Genomic DNA, 23239 nt, shown 5'->3' with positions numbered 1-23239 from the left:
AAAAAAAAATTGATGAAGAGATACATAGATTAGATAAAATTAAAAAAAGAATTTCAAAATCTCAAATTTCAAAGATTAGAGATGAATAGGAAGAAAAAAATAAGAAATAAAATCATCAAAAATATCAGATACGTACAAATTTAGCAGCAAAGAGAGACAAAACAGCTTAAAATGCAATAATATTAACATAGCTGTGAAGAACTTTCATTAGACACTTGTTACCTAGGCCCTGGGCTAAGAACTTGAGATGGATTTAGTACTCAAAGTGCTCATCACTAACTCCATTTTACAGCTCAGAAAATAGGCATAGACAGGAGTTAAACAACTTGCCTAAAGACACCTAGAGAGGAGCTGGTGGAAAGAGCAAGCAAAATACCATCCTCTGACCTCAAGACCTGCCCCTGGAGCACCACACTGTACTTCTTTTTCCAAAGATGAAACGGATGGGGTCCAGGGCAGGCCATCCCAGACTATGCCACTTTGGCACATGGACTACTTTGAATTAACATTACTTTGAGAAACAGCCGGTACAAGAAGGACACCGGCCATCCTCCGTCCCCCTGAAAGCAGATAATACAATTTCCCATGGAACGGTGCCCTCCGGGCACTAGGAGTTAGAGAGACATTGTTACCACCAGAGATAGGGAATTCAGGGCCAAGAAGGCTGTGTAAACAAACTCTGCTTGCTTTTTTCACTAATTAGTAGCCAAGCCTAAGTTTCTTTGTCTGGACAGTTCTTCAGAAATGTATTGTTTCTCTGTCTATGGGTATAAAAGCTGCCTTTGTTCACTTCTTTGGGTCTCATGCTCTTATGGGGCTCTCATATGTATGTAATTAAATTTGTTTTTCTCCTGTTAATCTGTCCTCTGTTAATTTAATTATTAGACTAGCCAAGAGAACCTAAAAGGGTGGGAGAAAATTTTCTACTCCCCCAAAAAACCCTCAAAATTAATGAGACAAAACAATTAAGATAAAATTCAACTGAAGTTGGATTAAGAAAATAAAAGACTAGCAAGTGGAGAAGAACAACAGCAAGTAGTGTGTTAGACTTCTAAATCAAGGAAAATTTAAAAAATAAAAAGGAGAAAATTTACCAAAAAAGGGAAGCTATTTTAACAAAATAGAGGAGGAAACAGAAAGAAAGCAAACTAAAATGGCATAGGTGATATGAAAAATACCTTATTAAAGCAATGCCAAAGTGCCAAGTGTTCTGAAAGAGAACGGGGCACTAATAAAATAGAAAACAGGAGTTCCCCCAGCATGCTCTCCCCAGGGGCATGAGGACTAACACTCCCATCTTCGTCACACATAATGCTACAGAAGGGGTCTTTGAGCACTTTTAAGCCAAACTGGCAGAGAAACTCTAGCAAACCTCCGATTTTACCTTCATTACGGGTTGACAACAGTCCATGTTTGACACGGTGTTTCCCAAAAAACACTACTTCTAAAATATATTCTTAAAAAAATAAAAGAGCCTCACTCCAGATACTTCTGGAATGGCGCTGAAGTCCCCTCTGGGGTTTTGTCACTGGACCCTTCCAAGAGGCACAGTTCACATCAGAGCCGCGCAGTGCACAGCCCGACAACCTGTCCGGCTAGAGCTTTGTGCCGCAAACTTGCATGCCGAAAGCCCTGAGAAGTCCTGCAACAAAGAAACCTGTTTCTCTTTGTTCGAGCCATCTTATTTGACCTTGAAAATCCCAACCATTTTTCCATGAATAAACTCTATTTTCATCCTAAAGCAGTTTTATGGGAAGCACTCCAGAAAATGTCGTCCTAACAATGGGTCACTTGGTCTCAGAGGGAGGGCAGTATTTACTAAGGCATAACCACACCAATTTGAAAGCAAATGCTATAGACATAGATTAGGAAAATGAAGCTTCTGTGGGGAGTGGTAAATACATAACGCAGACAAGTACAGTGCAGACAGAAAAGTCAGGCCTTTTATAACAGCAATTCAGGAAGGAGACATGTGAGGGAAAGGACATGATAAATGAACTCCACCAAGAAGACCCTCAACTCCTTGCCTCCCAGAAGAAAATCCACCTGCTGCTTCATGATTAATTCACCCACAGTGCTAGAGTAATCTGTGCTTTAGAAACCAAAACAAAACAAAAACCAGAAACAAAACAAAGCTCATGTTTTCAGTAAAGAGATATTTAATCATCAGCAGAGATTAAGCCATTGGCTACATGTGCCATGAAAGTAAAAAGCATAAAATGAGACCTTCACCTGGCATTCCATCGGTCCCCATACAGCTGGGCTATGCCAACATGAGCAGTACAATTTCAACTACAGAAAAGAATGACATCTTCTTACATTACCTCTCAAAGTCAGATGACTATTATCCTGACTTTTGTAGCTGGGAAAAAATAAAGTCGATTTATTGCCATTCTTTAGAGGAGTAGCATAAATAAGACACTTAAATGAGTGATATAAAAGAAGTTACATACAAATCCAGTGACATTATTTCCAAATATATAAAAATCCTATTCAATTTATAATGGTCAAAATCTTTTTTTTAAAAAGTATTGGGCAGAACAATCTGACAACTGGATTTGAGCTGGTCTTTGGGAAGGGGCAGAATCTAAATTGGCGATAGATAAAGAATGCAGAAAGCATTCCAAGCAGAAAAAAAAAAAAAAACCAACATAAGTAAGATTTTAAGAGCTGAGGATGAACACTGAATGGGTGTGTGGAGATCTGCTAATGAGATGAGTATCCATCTTTGACAGCAGTAGGAATCAATACGGGGCAGATGAATGTGGAATCCAGCTACCGGAGGTCTCTGAACCTGATACCACACATCAAAGGAAGGAGACCCCAAATGAAGGAGACCCCAGTTCCTTGGCAAAGTAGTAGCATGACTGAGGTTCTGTTGAAAGAAGATGAAACTGGAATTGATATGCTTCTTGAGAGGAAGGGGAGAAGAGACTGGGTGAAGGAGATGAGCAGGAATGCTCTTTTGTTGATCAGACAGGAAGTAATTAAATCTTGCACAAGAGTGGCAGCAGTGAGAACAGAAAAGATGGAATTCTGGAACAAACTGAAAGGTATTTAGAAGGTGATACTTCTTGTGTCTGGCTGCTTAACTCCTATATGTTAACTTGGACATGGGTCAGGTTGCATTACTACAAGTCTTAAGGGCTAGGAGAATTACAACGTCATTACCACAAGAAGTCATCAGTTTGGCTTTATACATATTAAACTTGAAGCAATAAAAGGATTTCTCAGATGAAATGCCTTTAAGTCTCAGCGGGCTCAGACTCAGGTCTGGAAAATCCTGAGCTTGATTGGGCCACCACCAAAACAGGTGTGAGTCGACTTCCACTGATGGTAATGCTCCCAAAGCACAGCCCCGGGAATTGATAATGCCGATCAATATTTTCCGCTCCCTGGAAGAAATCTTTCTTAGCTGCGGTGTGGATGGGCTGGATTGCAAAACCGTGATCTGTTCAGAGGGTAACTTTGCAGAAAGCAGGAGTGGATTGGAATCAGCCTCCCTTGGGAATGGAGAGGAAGAGTCTTACAAGCTCATCCCCTTCTATTGTGATCCAGAAGCCAATTTCCGTTCAGTGATCACAGAAACACATACAACAACTGGGAAGCTAGATAAACCCCAGTAGCTAAATGCCCGGGAGACATTAAAATCTGACTGCAGCCAGGTGTGTCACCTTGCCTCCAGTTAATCCCGGGACCCTCTGATTCTGGCAGAATACACACAGATCCCAGGAGAACAGACAGGAGACTATGTGCCCCTGGAAAACATCAGCCGTCCAAAGATGAATAAACTGAAAAGAAAAAATATGTAATATGCAGACACGTGGGGATTCAGGGAAAAGCATACTTCGAGAGGTGGCAAAGTAAATAGTAGAAAAGCCTAAACTGGATCTATTTTGCATTCCAAATAACTGTCATAAATGCACAAAAGGCTTTGTGAACCCACATGACAGGTGAGGTAAAAAAGAACTTAAGAAACCATTTCAGAAGACACTTAAATACCCTCTTAAACTGGACGAAATGTTAAGTTGAAATTAAAAAAAAGATATGGCTCAAATTGGGGACTAGATCAAGAAGAATTAAAAGGCAATAACAGAAATAAAGTCTGCTTTGGAGTGGAATTCAAAGTAGAGGTGTAAAAAAGCAATAAAAAGTTCTCTAAGAATACAAAAGGAAGGCTCAAAGGACAGAGTGATGTGTGAGAAGATGATAGCTGTAGACAGATAGTTCGTCTTTATGAAATAGGCATTTGTTTATCAGAGAGGGATTTGGTTCAAAGACACTGATGGAAAAAAAAAAAAACAAGTCATTAATGGTGGCTTAGCTAAGAGACACGTTTGCTTTCTTTCCTGTGACAGAAGTCCAGAGATGACATTTCTGGGCCGGTCGGGCAGCTACCCTACCAGGGACCTGGACTTATTTTTAGGCCTTCTTCTACCAGCTTTAGTGTGTGGCTTTCTTCTCCAACTCACAAGATGGCTGCTGGCACACCAGTCATCACACCCACATTCCAGATTAAACATGGAGGAAGAGTAAGGGCAAATGTGACATGCCAGGTGAGTCAGCCCCCCTTAAAGAGGTTTCCCAGAAGTCCCACCCAGTGACTTAGACATACATCTCACTGGGCTCAAATACATTATATGACTACCTCTACGTGCAAGGCAGACTGGTAAACAGAACTTTTAAGATGGGACCATTCCAAAATTAAGTCAGAGTTTATGAGTAAGTAAAAAAGAGAGAGGAGATACTGGTAGATAAATAGCCTATAACAAAACTCCTGAGACAAAGACAATGACAAAGGAGCAGAACGAATACACACAAATAGAACAGGTGATGATTTTCCTGTGCTGCATGTGTAAATAAAAAGAGTCTGTCGTGTTTCTAGTAAGGTCCAATAAAAACAACAACAGCACCAAAAGCCTACTTACCTAGACATCCTGGTAAAAATGCTCTAATTCCACACAGATTTTCTACAAAGAATTTAAATTTAGGCTCTCCTCAGACTTCTCCATGATTCTCAAAGACAGGCGATCACAAAATAATGTATCAAGACATTACACAAACATGATAATTACAGTCAAAACACTACTTATAAAAGTAAGAGGGGAAAAAAATGCCCCATACAGTGAAAGCATCAGAAAATAATCCCATAAAACTTAATAAAACATAGATTTTTCACCCAAATCTATGAATGAGAAACTCATTACATTCATGTTTAAGTACGAATAAATTTAGTCTTAAAATTTGTGAATGGGAAACCTGTGCTATAAAAGACCACGATCTGGGTAAATGTGAATCTGTTAGAGAGGTCTAGTAGCCAACTGCATTTTCCAAAGGCCAAAACAGCAGCACCTTCTCTCCTACATGTGACAACGTATGGCTTGGTGTTGAGAAAATCCTGAATCCAAATCTGGGCTCAGCAGGAAAGGATGACTGGTGTAGAATTACTAACATCGCAAGATGGAAATAAATAAAATTAGCTCTTTATCCAAGACAGCATAAAGAGAAAAGCAAAAGACACTCACAAAGAAGGTATTAGTAAGAATAGACACATCTGTCTTTGGGGAGTAACACAGGTGGGCAGAAAGGGACAACTTCTAGTTTCCATTCTATATTTTTTGAATTTTTTTTGGTTTTGTTATGTTTCTATATTACTCTTGTGATTAAAGAAAACTAGCAATTAATAAAACAAAATGTATGCAACAAAAAATAGACACATCAATAACAACATTAGATATATGAAAGTGATAAATAAATATTAGCTCTAGTTCTTGGGTTAAAAAGTAAAATAAAATAAACAAATTTCTAACCAATCTGATTTTGAAAAGGAAGGGAGGAACAGAGGGAGATAGGAAAAGAGGGAACCAGGGGAGGGAAAATATGAAATTAAAAAAAAAAAAAGTAAGACCATAGGTTAGGATGCAATTAAAAATTTACAAAAAAAAAGTTAGTAATTTCAATTTAGGCAAATAGAAAACTTTCTAGGAAAAAAATTGTCTCAAGTAGAAGTAGAAACTCTAAACAGACCAATAACCATGAAATTAATGAGTTAATTTATCATATTGCCTGAAAAAGGCATAAAGCCCAAGGAGATTTTCCAAGTAAATCCTGTCCGAATTCCAGGGACTAAAAATCCTAACATCATATTCATTTTCGGGAGGACTAAAACAACAGTTTCCTAATTAATTTTTGCAAATTTCAAATTTTTAGCATAATAAAAATGTAGACTAATCTCATTCCTTCGTTTATACACAGTTATATATATAAACACATTCATATACAGTTTACATTTAGCTTTAAATAAAGATATTATTACATTATATATATAAAACTAAGCATACTGAATCAACACAGAACTAAAAAAATAATAAACAATGTTCAGGTTCGGTGAATTTGAAGACAATACAAATATTTAACTATTAGGAAATATAGTAATGCAATGGATCATTTCATTAGGTCAAAGGAGAAAATGCACTGGTTCACCTTTGTAAATTCCCCCAAATTCTGTGTTTACAACATGATCAAAACACATTCTAAACTAGGAATAGAGGAACACTTAACTTCCTTTTTTTAACTGAAATAAACGGCCTATACCATTTGTTTATTTTCTTTTTTTTTCAAGAGAGGTTTTGGATTTATTTTATTTTTTAAAGATTTTATTTATTCATTTGACAGAGAGAGACACAGCGAGAGAGGGAACACAAGCAGGGGGAGCAGGCAGAGGGAGAAGCAGGCTTCCCGCTGAGCAGGGAGCCCAGTGCAGGACTCGATCCCAGGACCCCGGGATCATGACCTGAGCCAAAGGCAGATGCTTAACGACTGGGCCACCCAGGAGCCCCCAGCCTATACCATTAATAGTGAAAAACTAAATCCATTTTAATTAAGGACAAGAATAAGATAAGAAAACTTCCTCTTACCATTTTTACTTAATACAGCTCTGGTTTTAGCCAATGTTATGAACACCTCCCACTCCAATGAGAGAGAAAAAAGGGAGGGAGGAGGGAGCTATGGGTGGAAGGAGGGAGAAGGAAGAAGGGCAGGAAATTACAAAGAAATATAAGCATTCCATTTCTTGTGGTAGAAACAGCATGAAAGGCTCCCACTGGTCAAAACTGGGTTAATTTGAGCATAAAAAAATGACTATAAATAAATGTATCACAGAGAGTAAATAAAAATTTATGAGAACAGAGTGATTCCTCTCTTCCCCAAAGAAGAACAGAAAACAGAAGAAAGCTCTTTTTCACAGAAGAATGACGACTAATAAATGTGGAAGGAATTATATCACGGTAAAGTCACCAATTTGCACTCCCCAATGTAATAATGGATCCAGGGAAAGAGTCATTGGATGATAAAAGAATGAAGTGCCAGGTTATTGGGAAGAAGGAATTTGTCCCTATTACTAACTCTGAAGACAAACTGTACCTTTTGATGGAGACCTCTAAAGATCACCACCTTAACCAATAGATCATCGCAAATAAAATTAAAACACACATTATAACCACATCATATATGATAGAGTTAATGTCTCTAATATATAAAGACTTCATACAAATTGGAAAGAGACCAAGACCTTACCTAGGGAGAGGGTGTTGGCAAAACACGGGCACAGAGAATTTGCAGAATCAGAGCTTCACCTCCCTTTGTGTTTTCACTGGCAAGCGGAAGAAACGGCACTGGATGGGCTTGCCTCTGCCTGCATATCAGAACACTACCAACAGATGCTTCACTATATAGGGGTACTTTTCCCAAGTAGTGCCCCCAGGGACCCGGCCCCCAGGCCACCTTTCCGTTTTCCTGCCATTCTTAGCCTGCAGCTTCCCATCCTTGGTCACAAGAAGCTGGAAGAAGTGGAAAGGCAAAGACTTGTGGCAGGTGAGCCTGTCTTTTTTTGTCCAGAAAACATCCTTCCCAGAAGTCACTGTCAGAGAAGTCACTTAACCACAACTCCCTGCAAAGAGTCAGCCTCCAGTATCCCCCCTCCGTTGATGAAAGGGCAAAAACAGGAAGGCTAAATCATAGCACTCAGTACCGAGCACGCTCACAGAACATTATTGTATGGTATAGGTTGTTACAACTTTTCCAAAAGCAACTCTTCAGCCTATTAGGAAACCACAATGTACTTTTCTGATTGATCTGTTCTGCTTTGGGGAGCCATTTCTAAGGAAATGATGAGAAATTCAGTCAATGATTTGTATACGTTGATATTCATCAAAGCAATACTTCTTAGACCCTCCCTCGCTAAACAAATGAACAAAAAAGGTAAATTTAAGTTCAGTGCCCAGTAATAGGTGAATAGCTGAAAATGCAGGGTGGGGTGTCAGAGAGGCTAGGACAGAGAGAGGCTGTGTGAGCTGGTCAAGTCACAGAAACACTTTACATCTCAGTGTTCCCATCTGTAAAATGGAGTTAGTAATATTTCCTACATAAGTTTAGAAGGATTAAATAAAATTTTATATGTAAAGCATACAGCCAAGTGCCACAATAAAAATCAATGCATAATAGATAGATACATAGGCACAGAATGGTATATAGATTATTATACAGTCAATTAAAATAACACATATAAACATCAAAAACTGTATGGCAAGAGAATGAATCTGATACACTATTACATGCACATGAATGTGTATTTATGGTGTGATTTCAGCATCGCACATATGCCCAGAGGAAATGCATTAAGATAACAATGCTCTTTACACTCCGCCATTGCATTACAGGTGATTATTATTTTATTCTTTATACACGGTTTTGTTTTCAAGTTGTCTTTCTTGATATAATCAAGGGTCAGGAACCTTTTTCTTAAAGGGCCAGTCAGTAAAAAATTTAGGTTTGCTGGCCTCATGGTCTCTCTCTGCCTTAATTACTCTCCTGTCACCATAGCTCGAAAGCAGCCATAGATCACATGCAAATTACGGGTGTGACTATGTTCCAATAAAACTACAAAAACAGGAGGCAGGCCGGCCCCAGTTTGCAGGCCCTTGCATAATGATATATACATGTTGTATTTTAAAAATAAAATTTTTAAGGTGGTATAAGCAGAAATCAAGAAAAGAGGAATCTTCCTAGTGGTGAGGAAGCCTTGCACAATGCTTTACAGACAAGAGAAAACAGTCATTAGAGAGGAAGACAAGAAGTAATCCCTCAGTGGAAGAAGGAGTCAAGCTGATGGGGTTTTATTCAAAAAAAGAAAGCGAGAACAAACTATTCTGTTGACCCCCGAACAACACAGCTTGGAACGGCATGGGTCCTTATACGTGGATTTTTTTCAATAGATACAGTACAGTACTGTCAACGTATTTTCACTCATGATTTTCTTAATAACATTTTCTTTTCTCTAGCTTACTTTGTTGTAAGAATACAGTATGTAATACAAATAATATACAAAATATGTGTTAATCGACTGCGTTCTTGGTAAGGCCTCTGGTCAACAGTAGGCTGTTAGTGCTTAAGTTTTTTGAAGAGTCAAACGTTCTACTTGGATTTTCAACTGCATGGAGGGTTGGCACCCCTCACCCCCATGCCGTTCAAAGGTCAACTGTATATAGATTCACCCTGTAAGCTTTGGCCCTTCTCCCATGGTACACTGGGGCAGTAGGAAGCTCAGAGGATTACGGCAAAACCAGGTTACATGGCAGCCTTACAGCTTATCATGGAGGGGGCAATGGCAGGTGCAGGACCCCAAGCCTTTACCCAGCGTCCCAACAAAGGGCCCAGTGCCCCTGCTCAGTGGGACACTGGCACACTGATGCCTCACTGCTCCCAAGTAATTCTGAGTAACAGAAAATACTTATCACTACTGAATCAAAATCCTCTGCTGGACTAGTTCTCATTCTGAACTCAGAGCAAGTCTCTTTGCTCCATTTCAGATTTTAGTTATTTGAAGCCAGGATCATGGTCCTTTCTTTCCATCCTAGAAATCTCAAAGCACAGTTTTTCTAGAGCAAAAGTTGCAAACTGGAGGCTTACAGTTATGCCTGGCCCGGCCCACTGAGTACTGCCGTATCATTAAATGGAATGAATGAAAAAAAAAATCTTAAAACTAAAATTCTCTTCAATGTTCAGTCTTTGGTTTTCTTAGATAAATCGGAAGAACTAGCAACACGTTCACATGTGTCAGCAATTGGCTTGAAACCAAGTAGCCACCAGCACAGGCCCTGGCTCACAGTCCCCTGCCTGCAATTAACTGCCCCCCCTCCCCCAACCCTGAAAACCCATTATTTGCCTGGACTCCAAGGATATGCAAGCTTCCTGCCCAGCCCTAAAAGGAGCCAGCAAATGGTGCTGCAAAGCGTCAAGCCAGGAGCCCAGAGACAGTTTATCATCCTAGGTCTCACAAATGCAGGGACTGTGACCCTGGGAGACGGCTGTCTCACTGTGGGGAACGCGAGAGGGTGCGGTGGGACATGGCTTAGGTGCCTTCCCCAGACAGCATTCTATGAATCTATAAACGGCTTAGCTAATTTTCAAACCTCACTGAGCTCATTGCCTGAAAAATACCGGAAGTCATGAGTTCCACCTGCTAATGGCACTTGGAAAAAAACAGATTTGAAAAATAAAATATCTGGATCCCTCAAAAGCCATCTGCAAATTCATACCAAGATGTGCTAAATGTAAAAACAAAGCCATTCACTCTGCTTTGCTTCTGAAATGAAATTTCAAAGGCAAGAGTTCTTACAATTAAGAAAAAATTCCTACCGCAAAGTTTTTGATGTTTTTATAAAAATTGTGCACCGATTACATTATTCAATTGAGACCAGTGAAGACTTGAAAAAGGGAGGGGTCATGACCCCAGACTGACCTTCCTTTCCTTTCTCTTGAAGTGTGACACTTCTGACACTTAATTCCTACCCTCCCCCTTTACTCCCACAGCTTGGGTTTAGATTTGAACCCCGTAACTTTCTCTGTATGGCTGAAATGGTTCATTCAATACTTTCTCTAGGAACTAAAAAAAAAACACCCTAGGTTAGCATGATAAATGCCATTTAACCCAGAGCAGGAGCCGACCTCTGCAGAGGAGAATCTGGCCTGCTGTCCTCTTACCTCCCTTCTTCACTCCCGGCAGCCCGAGGCCCAGTGTCCAGTGTGGTCTCCATCGCAGGCCTTGTCCACTTGCTCACAATGTGCGCCAAACCAGGCCGTTCACTTCACCTGGTCCTGGAAGCCCGTGGGTCCTGAGCAGGTAGCCAGTCTGAGCTACAGAATATCCCCTGACAGAGCTGTTCACTGAAGTCTATATAAAATATTTACATAAAAGAATACTTCTTGCTCCAGAAGATTCTCTGGATCACTGGGGAAAAATACCTTTTGTGGCGAAGTTTTGAGTCATGAGGAAACATGATCCCACAGCAGTGGGCTCTCAAGTAACAGATCCAGTGCTTTGGCCCTAGGGTGCCTAAGATCAATGACAGGAGCATTCGATTTGGTAAAATTAAGTTTAACTAAGAAGAGCACAGTGATTTCTCAATCACTGACATGGCGATGTTCTGTTTAATGACCAAACTGTGAGTATATTCTCAAAAGCAAGATCGTAAACTTGTGGGCCTCACTCTTAGCTCTGTGAAGACAAGGACTTTGGCTGCATATCCATTCACCAGGGTAACCTAGCCCCCAGCCCAGTGTCTGGTATATAACAGATGCTCCATCAGCAGTGTGAACATAGAACAATCACCCTTGGGGTGCCTGGTTCAGTCGGTGGAGTATATGACTCTTAATCTCAGGGTTATGAGTTCAAGCTCCACAGTGGGTGTAAAGATTAATTAAAAATTAAAACTCTTAAAAAAAATCACTCTTAAAAGACACAACTTTTCAATTTGCTTTCTCAAACTAAATGTTTCTCCACTGCAGGGATTTTATTCTGCTGTATTTTTTTTGCACATTTTTGCCTTGAACTTCAAGCAGATTTTTGTCTAGGTGTTAAAATCCTACACACCAACAAACAAATACTTGTCATATAATAGAAACTCAAGAAATGTCTTCTAGGTGAATAAAACATTTGAAAATTACTTGTAAATAATGAACCAGAATTTTAAAAGATTATATACATGTACTTATATATTTTATATGTATTTCTATATTATCTGTACATAGGTATGTATTTTTATTTTGGTTTGTGATCTAATAGTCCCTAGGTCAAATTTTTCATTAGAAGCTTAAAGCCTCTTCAGTATATCTATAGTGATATTTTTCCTCTCTCTTGGGAAAAAAGCTGAAAATAGCAATTGGTGACTTTCAGCTATTTTCCCAAGGATGTCACACCAGGATCTGAATGTATGTTTCCAAGACAGATGCATTTTACTTGCTTGCAACAAAAGGATGGAGAATGTTTGCAAAGTTCTTGTGAGAAATATTTCATCAAAAATTGTACTAGCTTGCTACTCAAAGTTGTCATGAAGATAGAGAACAGCATTGTCAATAAAATTCCCTGGTGAAATGGAACCAGATGACTTCATTGTGAATTAATATGCCATCAGAGAGGTTCTAAGAAACACTGACAGCCTCGTTCTTTCAAGTAGACACCAGGTTTAAGCCAAGTCCCCAAGCATGGCCCACCAGCGCCAAGGGGCCATATCTGCTCAGGCATTTCCAAAAATGAATGCACCACACAAGCAGCATGGGAACATATAAATGTTGTTTCCTATTTCCTGGGCTCTGAGTCCTTTGAAATTCCTCAATTTCTTCCCTATTGCTTCTTTCAGAAGATCTAAAAAGTCAGGTTTCTTCTGAAGAAGGAAGTCACTCAGATATTGGTAAGAAAGTAATACTGAGAGCATCCCTTCGGGGAAAGTTATCAGGCATTCTTCTGCTCATGGCTAGGCTGGACAGCAGGGAGAAGACAGGTTCCATGTCTTACTGCGTTATCTTGGGAAAGTCTCTCCAGTCCTCGGGCTTGCTCATTTATATGCAAGGATATTAAAAATTTAAGATATGGTCCAGCTATAAACTGCATGCAGTCTTTAAATAGTGAGTTCTCTTCCTGGGCACTATTCTTGGCACTTAGGAAAATCAATGAAAAAAGCAGGATAGAAATTTCTGTCCTTGTGGAGTGCACCTCTTCCAATTTTTCACTTACCGTTATGATATGCATTTCATGGATGCATACATTGTGCATAACGCTACTCTAGAAGCAGTAAAATACAGACCTTCTCAACTCAGGTTGTTCCTTGGGGCACTCATTCACTTCACATTCAGAGACATACCTGCAATGGCAGATACCAGGACAAGTGTTTTTAGGATAGTAAGATAAATGTGACACAGTCCTTAACCTTGGGGAGCCTGTCATTTTGTAGGGAGGCTGAAAGGCAGGAGAGTTAATAGTGATCATACAGTGATCCTTATTGCATGGGAAGTCAGTGCAGGGAGAATCCTATCAACTGGGAAACTCAGGATATAAGAGTTAAGCTAGATCTTAAAAATGGGTAACTTTAGAGAGGGCTAAGGAAACTAAGCGTAGAACACAGTGTAAGGAAGAAAGTACATAATTACAGGAAAATGCATGTTTGGAGAAATGAAAAGAAGGTCCATTTGTCTGTAGCAGAGGTCAACGGGACATCCTGGGACATGGCTGGCTACCACCCACAGACCCGCAAGGCCAGCCTGGGGAGTGGGCTCTTTATTGTGCATTAATAAATAATTAATAATTATTAATATATAATATAATAATTATAAATATTATAATTATTATATTATATATTATAAATTATAAATAAATATAAAATATATATAAATAAATATAAAAATATATATGTAATATATAATATATAATATATATAAATTATAAATAAATATACAATATATATAAATATATAATATAAATATAAATATATATAAATAAATATAAAAATTATTATATATAATATATATTATAAATATTATAATTATAAATAATAAATATAATAATTAATAACCGTCTCCTGACGGTTTTGAACACAGGAATGACATGCTCACATTCAAGATGACAAAAATCAGTGTGGACCAGAGGAGGCAGAGACCGGAGGGCAGAGAGTTTTATCTAGTCCTAACAACAACAAATAACTTATTCAAATTCAACAATAATGGAATGACCGACTGCTACTTGCCTGGTGGTGAGGAGGAAACAAAGACAAGCTCGAGCTTTAACTGTGGGATAATGCCAGCCAGGATAAATGACACAGAGATTCAGTACCAACAAAATGCCCAGGCAGTAATGAAGAGCCCAACCCTCACCTTGTGGAGTGGGGGGAATCATTTATGGGAAAGAAAAAGAGTATTCTTGGAGGATCCAGAGACCTGAAAATACCATCCAAACTCTAACCCAACAGATTCCGAAAAGATTTTATTCCGTAAAGAGTGTGGCTACTCAACAGACACATGAAAAAATGCTCAACATCACTTGGCATCAGGGAAATATAAATCAAAACCACAATGAGACACCACCTCACACCCGTCAGAATGGCTAAAATTAACAAGTCAGGAAACGACAGATGTTGGCGGGGATGTGGAGAAAGGGGAACCCTCCCACACTGTTGGTGGGAATGCAAGCTGGTGCAGCCACTCTGGAAAACAGTATGGAGGTTCCTCAAGACATTAAAAATAGAGTTACCCTACGACCCAGCAATTATACTACCAGGTATTTACCACAAAGATACAAATGTAGGGATCCGAAGGGGCACACGCACCCCAATGTTTATAGCAGCAATGTCCACAATAGCCAAACTATGGAAAGAGCCCAGATGTCCATCGACAGATGAATGGATAAAGAAGATGTGGTGTATATACACAATGGAATATTACTCAGCCATCAAAAAAAAAGAGAGATCTTGCCATTTGCAACAACATGGATGGAACTAGAAGGAATTATGCTAAGTGAAATAAGTCAATCAGAGAAAGATAATTATCATATGATTTTGCTCTTATGTGGAATTTAAGAAACAAAACAGAGAATTTAAGAGGAAGGGAGGGAAAAATAAAATCAGATGAAATCAGAGAGGGTGACGAACTACAGGAAATAAACAAGGGTTGCTGGAGGGGAAGTGGGTTAAGGGAATGGGGTAACTGGATGATGGGCATTAAGGAGGGCATGTGATGTAATGAGCACTGGGTGTTATATACAACTGAAGAATCACTGAACTCTACCTCTGAAACTAATAATACACTATATGTTAATTAACAGAATTTAAATTAAGTTAAAAAATAAAAGAGTGTGGCTACTACGTTCCAGGCACCTTTCCAGGCACTGGGCAAATAAACAAGCTCCTGCTCCAATGAGTTAACAAGTCAGAATGGGAGACAGACAATAGACACATAAGGAAGTAAATATATCACAAATCGAGTGGTGCTAAGTGATGTGAAGAAAAAGAAAGCAGGGAGATGGAAGAGAAGGCAATGTACACGGGTGGTCAGGGAAAGCCTTTCTGAAGGAGTGATATGTCATTAACCGTAGGGCAAAGTTGCAGGTATCTGGCAAACGCCCCCCCTTTCCCTTCACACACATCCCTTCCAGGTCAAGGGAACAGCATGTGAGATGAGAGTGGGAGTGGCTGAGGAAGAACAGGAGGCTGGGGACACCGGTCAGGTGAGGTGGGAGTGGGAGGCCCAGTTATGCAGAGCCTGTAGGCCAAATAAGAAGTCTGGATTTCATTCTGAGAGGGATGGAGCCACCGGAAGATTGTGGGCAAAGAAATAACAGAGATTTCTGACTGCTCTGTGTTGTATTTATGCTGCATGCCAACACCTAAAATAATGCCTGACACATAGCAGACAGTTAGTCAATATTTGGTGAATGAATGAATGATCATTTGGCCTGCTGTACAAAGAACAGATTGCAGATGGGCAAGGAATGCAAGGAGACTGGTTGGGCATCAGTGCAGAAGTTGAGAAATCATGGTGGCTGAGATAAGGCTGGTCATGCTGGCCAGAGGGGGTGAGAAGAAGGGAGAGCCATTTGCAGAAAGCTAGATTAGATGACAGAGAGAAGCCAGGGGATTGAAGGCATTTGGCCTGAGCAACAGGAAGAACAGAGGTGTCCCTTTACACAGATGGAGAACTCTGAAGGGGAAGCAGCTTTGAGGAGTGAAAATTGGGGGCTGTGTTTTGCATATATAAATTTCAGATTGCATGGCATTCGGGGAGATGCTGGTGGTGGCATTCTAGGAGTGAGTCAGGACCACTGAGATACGCTTGAGATCATCGGCATGAAAGTGGTATTGAGACCAAAGGCAGGAATATAAGGTAAGAAGAGATGTGAGAGCCAAGCCATCGTGTAGGGGCTAAAGGATTCCATCATGTGGGGATAAAAAGTCAGGGGCCATCAAGAGAGCCTAACAAAGCGATCCAGGGATAGAGCTGGAAGCCGGGACAATCTGGTGTCCTGGAAGCAAAGGGCTCAAGGCAGAGAAAGTGGACCCCAGTGCGTGATCAGCAGCACTCAGATGGAGAGCTGACCTGGTACTGGATGAGTAGAGACCACCAGTGACCATCATGGGGACAGTGGGAAGGAACGGTGGGGACCAGAGCTTGGCTGGGTGCTCTGAGAGGTGGAAGTAGAGATGAAGCAGGAACACACAGGGCACCACCGCAAATGAACTGACAGTATTCTGGTCTCAGGCTACAAGGCCATCCAGTATTTGTTTTATTTTCCTCATAATTTGCAGATACGTTAAACATCTTGTTAGTCTCAATCAAATGTTACACAATAAAATATGTTTTCACAGGCTTAGACAGGGAGACTAAAGAAAGCCAGGGTAGACAACTTTGTCCAGGTGTGTTCTGTAAGAGGGAACAGTAAAGAAAGAGAAGTCCTTTTAAGGGTAAAAAATCTATCGATCATGTCCTGTGGTTTTCCAGCTGGTCAGCGTGTTGCAGGAAGGACCGCGGTGGATGGCTGCCGGGTTCCATCAGCTCTGCTCGCTACTGACAGCAAGCGAGCAAGGTGTAATGTGCTCAACCCTAGTCTCCCCTTAACCTGAATCTCTGAATTTCAGGACTGAGATTTCTGTTTCTCAAACTGCTGCAACTTAAACCCCGAAAGCAAAAGCAGGGAACATTTGTGCAAGTTAAATGAGTGTCAATTTAAGGACAAAGTGATTGAATCACAATCGCTGGCCATGGATGTGAATTTTGGTCTTCTTTTTTTCCCTTCCACACACATGATATTTCCCTGACATCTGTTCAATACAAATAGATCTAGAAAGTGTGAAAGGGAAAATCTGCTCCACTAAATATATAAAAGGGACCCCGAGTGAAGTTTCCATGATGGCATTCGTCATTATGGGCACAGATGGCGTCCTTTTCCAGCGCCCCCCCCGCCCCAAACACCAGCTTAAGTTCCATGCACTGAATTCTCCCCCAAAATACTGCAAGGCAATAGATGTTGGATAATACCAGAAGAGCCTGTCTGTACACTATATCTTTATTTATCAATCCTCTGTGTACATCAAGCTTTGGGCCAATACAATCAGGAAGAGCATGGGTTCTCAACTAATAATGTGAACAGTGCACATCACTTGTTGCTATGGAAATCCAGATGTTTTTCTCTAGTGACCTGGGGGCTTAGTGGTCTTTGTGATACTTGCCGATAAACAGTGACATTATTGTCATCCTGCACAGACTACTTATCATTTTCCCTACCATGCTCATGTCACAGAACATGACAACCACTTACCAGTAGATACCCATACATCCAAACATTATGGTATGGGGCATATAAATCACCTATCTACTGCTTTTTTTCCTAAAGTGTTTTAAGGAGGCTTTAAAGACAAATACCCAGTGGTCAGAAAGTCCATGTTCACGTCCAACAAAATCATCAGATGAGCTGGTCTGCCTCTAAGCCTCATTGTATCTTACCTTGAGAAGTACCGGTTATGAAGAAGGTAGAAAGGGTTCAGACAGGTGGAAGGTTATGAGGCTCTGACTCCTGCATCTAGTGGGGCAGGGTAAGGGTGGATGGGCAGTGTTACCAGCCCCGTATGTGTTATAGCTGGGACAGGAGGTCGGCCAAGCCCAAAAAGGGGCAGAAACACAAAACAGTAAGTAAATAAGTAGATAAATAAGAGCAAAATGAGGGACCAGAAGGAAATGGGAACATTGTTAGATGAATCCCAGGGAACACTTCTGACCACCAGGATTACTCAACTGTGAAACACACTCCATGGTGAGAATAAAAACATTTTACTACAGGTCCTGGAACACTGACTATCAAACCATAAATTTACAAACGTTTTATACAGGAGTTGGGGATCGTCCACTTTTTCACCACTGCCCCCCCTCACTAGGAACAGAAATGCCACAGATCATTTCCTTTAATACAATAAATCTAATTTTACAAACAAGAGAGAGAACTGTTATAGCTACTTACAACAATATTGTTAACAGAGGGCCCAAAATGATTATTAGATAACCCAGAGGCTAACACACATAGCCTTAAGTATTTTTAGTATATACACTGCAAAGTTAAATTTATAAATAAATGTAAATATTAATATAATTATAATTAATACTAATCTTTTTCTCCCTCTAATTCAATTGAATAAACCAACAGAAACAACCCTATGGCCTTTGGGATTACCTGGTTCAACTCCCTACTTTTTAAAGAAGAGGAAACTAAACCTCAGAGAGGAAAAGTGACTTGAAAAAAAGCCACATGGAACATTCCACACTGTTTTCTCTAAAAGTCCATGAATGGCAAACAAGCTCAGGGCGGCCTTACAGTAAGGCACATGGATTTGAACTTCCTGGTTTCCTAATGGTAACCCTTCCTGCTTTTCAGAATGAAAAATTAAGAAGGTGATGGAATGGAAGCAAGGGGTCTGTCTGTAAGTCACACCTGTTGGCATAGAAATCCGCCTGTGAGGAGACTCAGTCAGGGTGGGCTGACCCAGCAATGATGGTTGTCTCTGGTCTAGCTGCTGGCTCATTTCAGAAGCACAGCTCACAGAGGTTAAATGTGATTCCAACAAACGACTGTCAGTCAGGGGCATTCCCTAGACAAGTCCATCATCATCCGAGCAAGCTGTGGGTGGTGGAACCAGCCTTGGAGAGGAAGTGGCAAAGGGGGGCTCACCTTCACCGTCTAATTGCGGGCTGGAGTGCTGGGGCTGAATAAATTCCCTTCTAAGGCCAGAGCAAGACAGAACCAAGCAGCGATCAGATCAATTTTGTCAAAGGATAATCCAGGTTTTTCAAGTAAGAAAGAACCCAAGCGTGCAGTATCTGGACTTGCACCTACCTGATTTCTCACTGAGAGTCGGGGGAACCTTTCTCTGGGGCCTGGATTTGAGTCCTGGCTCACCTGTTCCCTCAGAGGCTTACATAACCCCTCTGATCTGCCCATCTGACTCACGAAGGGAAGAATTCCCACCTACCTCTGGCCTAAATGGGTAGAGGGCATTTCTATGACCTGAAATGCACTCAATCAACATTCCTGAGAACATACCCCTGTCCCGGGCAAAGTGCAATGTGCTGGAGAGATGAGAGATGAATTGAACAATGTCCTTGTCCTCAACGTGCTCGTAGCACGTTCAAGACAAGGGGGTTGTGGCCCTTTCTTCACACCTCACGTAACTGCAATATGGTAAGAGCTGCCTGAGCGGTATGAAGGAGAAGGCTATGGAAACAAGAGAGGGAGTGCTTCATTGTGCCTGGCAGGTAGCCTTAGTCGAGGATGTTATTTTAATTGTAACTTTAAGACAAATGAGCACACTACAGTGGAAAATTGAGTAGGTAAGCACAAATCAATGATCAAATACCCCAACCATTCCTAAACTGTAAAAATTACTACAAGCACACGAAAATGCTTTGCTTGCCTGTTTCAAGTAATTGTCGCCTCATTTATATAATAAGCATCATCAGTGCTAGCAAGTTTTGTGAACAATAGCAAATTCTATCAGGGAAAGTAAGTCAGACGCTGTTGCCAATTGCCGATGAAACAGCCACTTAGAGTCTTTCTTTAAAAACAAAACAAAAAAATCAATCATTGGAAATAAGCTATATTGTCGATTATCTACAAAAGATGGGGCTGTAATAAATAACTAATCCACAAATAAGGAGGAAATCTGTTACCAAATATTCTCCTAGGTACCCCAGACCGTACCAAATCTTTTGCTCTAGTGAGCAAAAACAAACAAAAAAATTTGACCTGTTTGAGTCATTGGCTATTTTCATTTAGAGGAAAATGCAGATACTGGGGTTAAAACAAATTGCAAGGTGTAAAAATAAACCACAAATTCTATAATCTGTCCCTGGTTTGCTTGCATAATTTGGACTAGAATTATTGGCCTTACTAAACTGGGTAACTTTTCTTACTCCTCTACCATTATCACACAATCCTAGAACTGGAAGGAACCATGGAAATCAGCCAGTCCAACTTCCTCACTTTACTGATAAGGAGGGGAGATGGCAGAGGCTTGTCCTTCCATAATCACATCTGTTTTCTTAGTACTTCCTATATTGATAATCATATCTGATGCAAGCATCACAGAAAGTAAAGCTTAAATGATCTTTTAAAACATCCGTCTTTAAAAGCCAGAAGTGCGAAGGGAAGCAAATGATGGTACAGGCACACAAATCACAGGAGCTGCAGTCCCTCTGTACTGATGCATGAATAGGCTGTTCCAGCTCAGAATGTGGTCTCCCTACCAAGTCAATAATGTCACTATCTAAACAAACTTAGGCAATTTGCCTTCGTGAAATAACTACCTGAGACAAAACGAACTGTCATTCCACAAAGCTGCTAAGCTGCCCGAGACTGGGATTCCAGAATTAGTCAGAACATGGTTTATTAAATGAAACACTCTAAAGTTCCATTTGCCTGTAGGTCTAGGAACTAAAATAGTGCTACGTTTTTTCCAATGCCACATTCCAGAGGAGGCTGCAAACAGAGGGAAGGGGCAACAGGGAATTCTGCCACACTCTTTTGCTCCACCAAGCAGGCACACACATTCATACCAGGGTAGGCATTTGGACTCTAATCCCTTCTTAGTGGAAAACACACATTTTCAAAATGAATCCCCGATCTAGAACGAATTACCGTAATAGCCAAAGCCGGAGCGAGTCCGCTGATGAGAAACGCAGATCTGGCCACCTCTTTTGAGACGCCTTGGACCACGACACTGCCTGGGTCTTTAAGGTCTGGCCTTTTCAGGTAGGGCATCTGCCCTCCTAAATCGCGTTTAAATCCCAGGAAAAGAGAGAAGATGCCTCCCTTAGTCTTTGAACTATGCTGTTCCTCCTGTATCCATTTCTGCTGAACACAGCCTTGTTATCTTTACAAAGAGAAAAAAATAAAAACAAGGGGAGAATTGCACCACTGCAGATCCCAAGAGAAGTAAGCACAAAACTATAGCAACGTCAAATATCTTCAGCAACTAGGAAAATCCCCACATGCTATCCGGTGTCAGCTCAATGCAGACTGGGGCGCTCTGTGCCCGGAACTACAGGAAGCCGGGCATCTCTGCAGCCTGTGTCCCTGCCAGCGCCCCCCCCCCCCACACACACACGCGCTCAAATTGGGCAGGGAAGTTATGGTCTCTGTGTGCAAGACAGAGAGACAGACCACGCACCCACACTCGGCAAATCCGCCAAGTGGCCGGGACGTCAACACGGCAGAGCAATCACAAGGCACTGGCGGAGCGGGGGATGGAGGGGCCACATTGTCGGAGCCCTCGGATTTTGCTGCATTGTCACGGCCCGGGAATGTAGGGGTAGAAGGAAGCGCACCTCCAGCTAAAAATGGACCGGACGCGTTTTTCCCAGCGACTCCCTCCCCGCCTGCGTGCAGGTCGCAATACGGTAGGCGACAGGACGGGCTGCTCCCGCTAAAACTCAGGTGGCAGGCCCGGCTGAGCGGTGCAGCTGGCCGGGGACAGGGAGGTGCTGGGAGAAGCACCCACACCGCGCATCCTCCCAGCCTGCCACCACCCAGGGGAGCATGGCCCCGACCTGCCACGCGCCCCCTGAGAGCACTAGCGAGCTCGCGCGGGGCTGTGGGCTCGCTCGGCTAACCATGGCATTGCATGGGACGCAATTGTCGAAAAGGCAGCCCAAGGCAAAACCCAAATCCAGAGCCTTGGTTCACAAGGGGTGGGTGTGGGCTGGGAAGGGGGATTACGTAGGTCTCTCCGCCCCCTCCCCTGACACCTCCTCGCCACTGGGAGGGCGCCGGGGGGGGGCGGGGGAGGCGCCACGAACCCGTTTGGGGGCTTCTTTGTTTCTCTCGGTGCCCCGCAGGAGGGCCCGGTGTGCCTGCTGTACCCGAGCCGGGGTCGCCACCCGGGCTGCCTGCCCGGCCCTGGCGGCGGCACGTCCCAGGCTGACAATTGAACCTCGCGGGAGAAGCGAGAGGGTGGGGAGGAGGGTGGATCCCGGGCCCAGGGGAGGGAGGGCGCTGCAGGGGCCTCGGGAGCGGCGGGGAAGCCGCCCAGAGAAGGGCGGGGGAAGGGGCGGCAGGCAGAGTCCCCGCACGGCGCTCGCTTACCTTGGCAGCCCCGGCCTGGACACAGATCATGCTCCAGTCAGCGCGCAGGTTAGAGCCGGGGGGCGCACGTGCCCTGCATGGCGCGCCGGGCACCTGCCGGGGGACCCGGGCGCCCACCCGCTCTCGCAGCGCTCCGGGGGCTCGCGGCGAGCGGCAGCCACCGCCAGGGCCACGGCGAGAGGCGCGCGCTGCTCGGGGAGTGTACGCGCGAGGACTGGGCCGGCTCGGTCAGAGACGCACGGTATTCTGGCTCCCACAACGGCGCCTGGTGCGCGGCAACGCAGCACACTTCATCGCTTTATCCTCCCGCCCGCATCCCCTCCCTCCCTGCCTGCTCCTCTGTGGGTACCAGACTTCCCGAACCAACCACAAGCCGGGCTTGCTCTCATTAGCGCTGCCCCGCCCTGCAGCCTCCGCGCACCCCCCGCCCCCGCCCCCGCCGTAAATATATATTGATTCTTGTTACCGCCGGCCCCATCCTTCCTACACCCAGCAGGCGTACTGGGCATATCCAGCACCAGCCCCGGCTCACTGGCCCTTTTGTGTCTGTGCAAACAGTATGTTCAGAAAGGATCTGGTAGAGACACCCTAGCAGGTACCCTATGACAGGTGTTCTTGGCCTCTGGCTTACACACTTTCCCCACCTACCGTATACACAGTTAGGAACACTCACACATGTCTGGGCACCATCCTGTGTCTGCACCACGAACACACAAAACAAACATTGTAATTACAAATGCAAAGGGTGGAAATGCTCTCCCTCCCCCCCCCGAAAATCTATTGTTGGGC

At 42.5% G+C, this 23239-nt stretch overlaps 1 protein-coding gene across 4 annotated transcripts in view; it reads right to left on the bottom strand.

Moving 5' to 3' along the window:
• Positions 1 to 22603, bottom strand: part of HECW1 (HECT, C2 and WW domain containing E3 ubiquitin protein ligase 1) — a 426782-nt gene extending 404179 nt beyond the window's left edge. For 2 of the 4 annotated variants that reach the window (XM_073886905.1, XM_073886907.1), the window contains exons 1-2: positions 22451 to 22564; positions 21005 to 21239 (exon numbers count right to left, since the gene is read on the bottom strand). In XM_073886905.1, coding sequence (XP_073743006.1) covers positions 21005 to 21127 — 123 coding nt within the window. In that variant the 5' untranslated portion in view covers positions 21128 to 21239; positions 22451 to 22564. Of the gene's footprint in view, positions 1 to 21004; positions 21240 to 22450 lie in introns of those variants that run through there. The other 2 variants (XM_073886906.1, XM_025853114.2) reach the window with 2 other exon arrangements.
• Positions 22604 to 23239: the final 636 nt, after the last annotated feature.

Source organism: Callorhinus ursinus, unplaced genomic scaffold (genome assembly GCF_003265705.2).
Source record: "Callorhinus ursinus isolate GAN/ISIS: 27379988/994484 unplaced genomic scaffold, GSC_fseal_2.0 scaffold73, whole genome shotgun sequence".
In the NCBI taxonomy this organism is placed as follows: Eukaryota; Metazoa; Chordata; class Mammalia; order Carnivora; family Otariidae; genus Callorhinus; species Callorhinus ursinus.
Note: the sequence above shows the minus strand (reverse complement) of the source record. Positions and strands in the feature narration are given on the sequence as shown.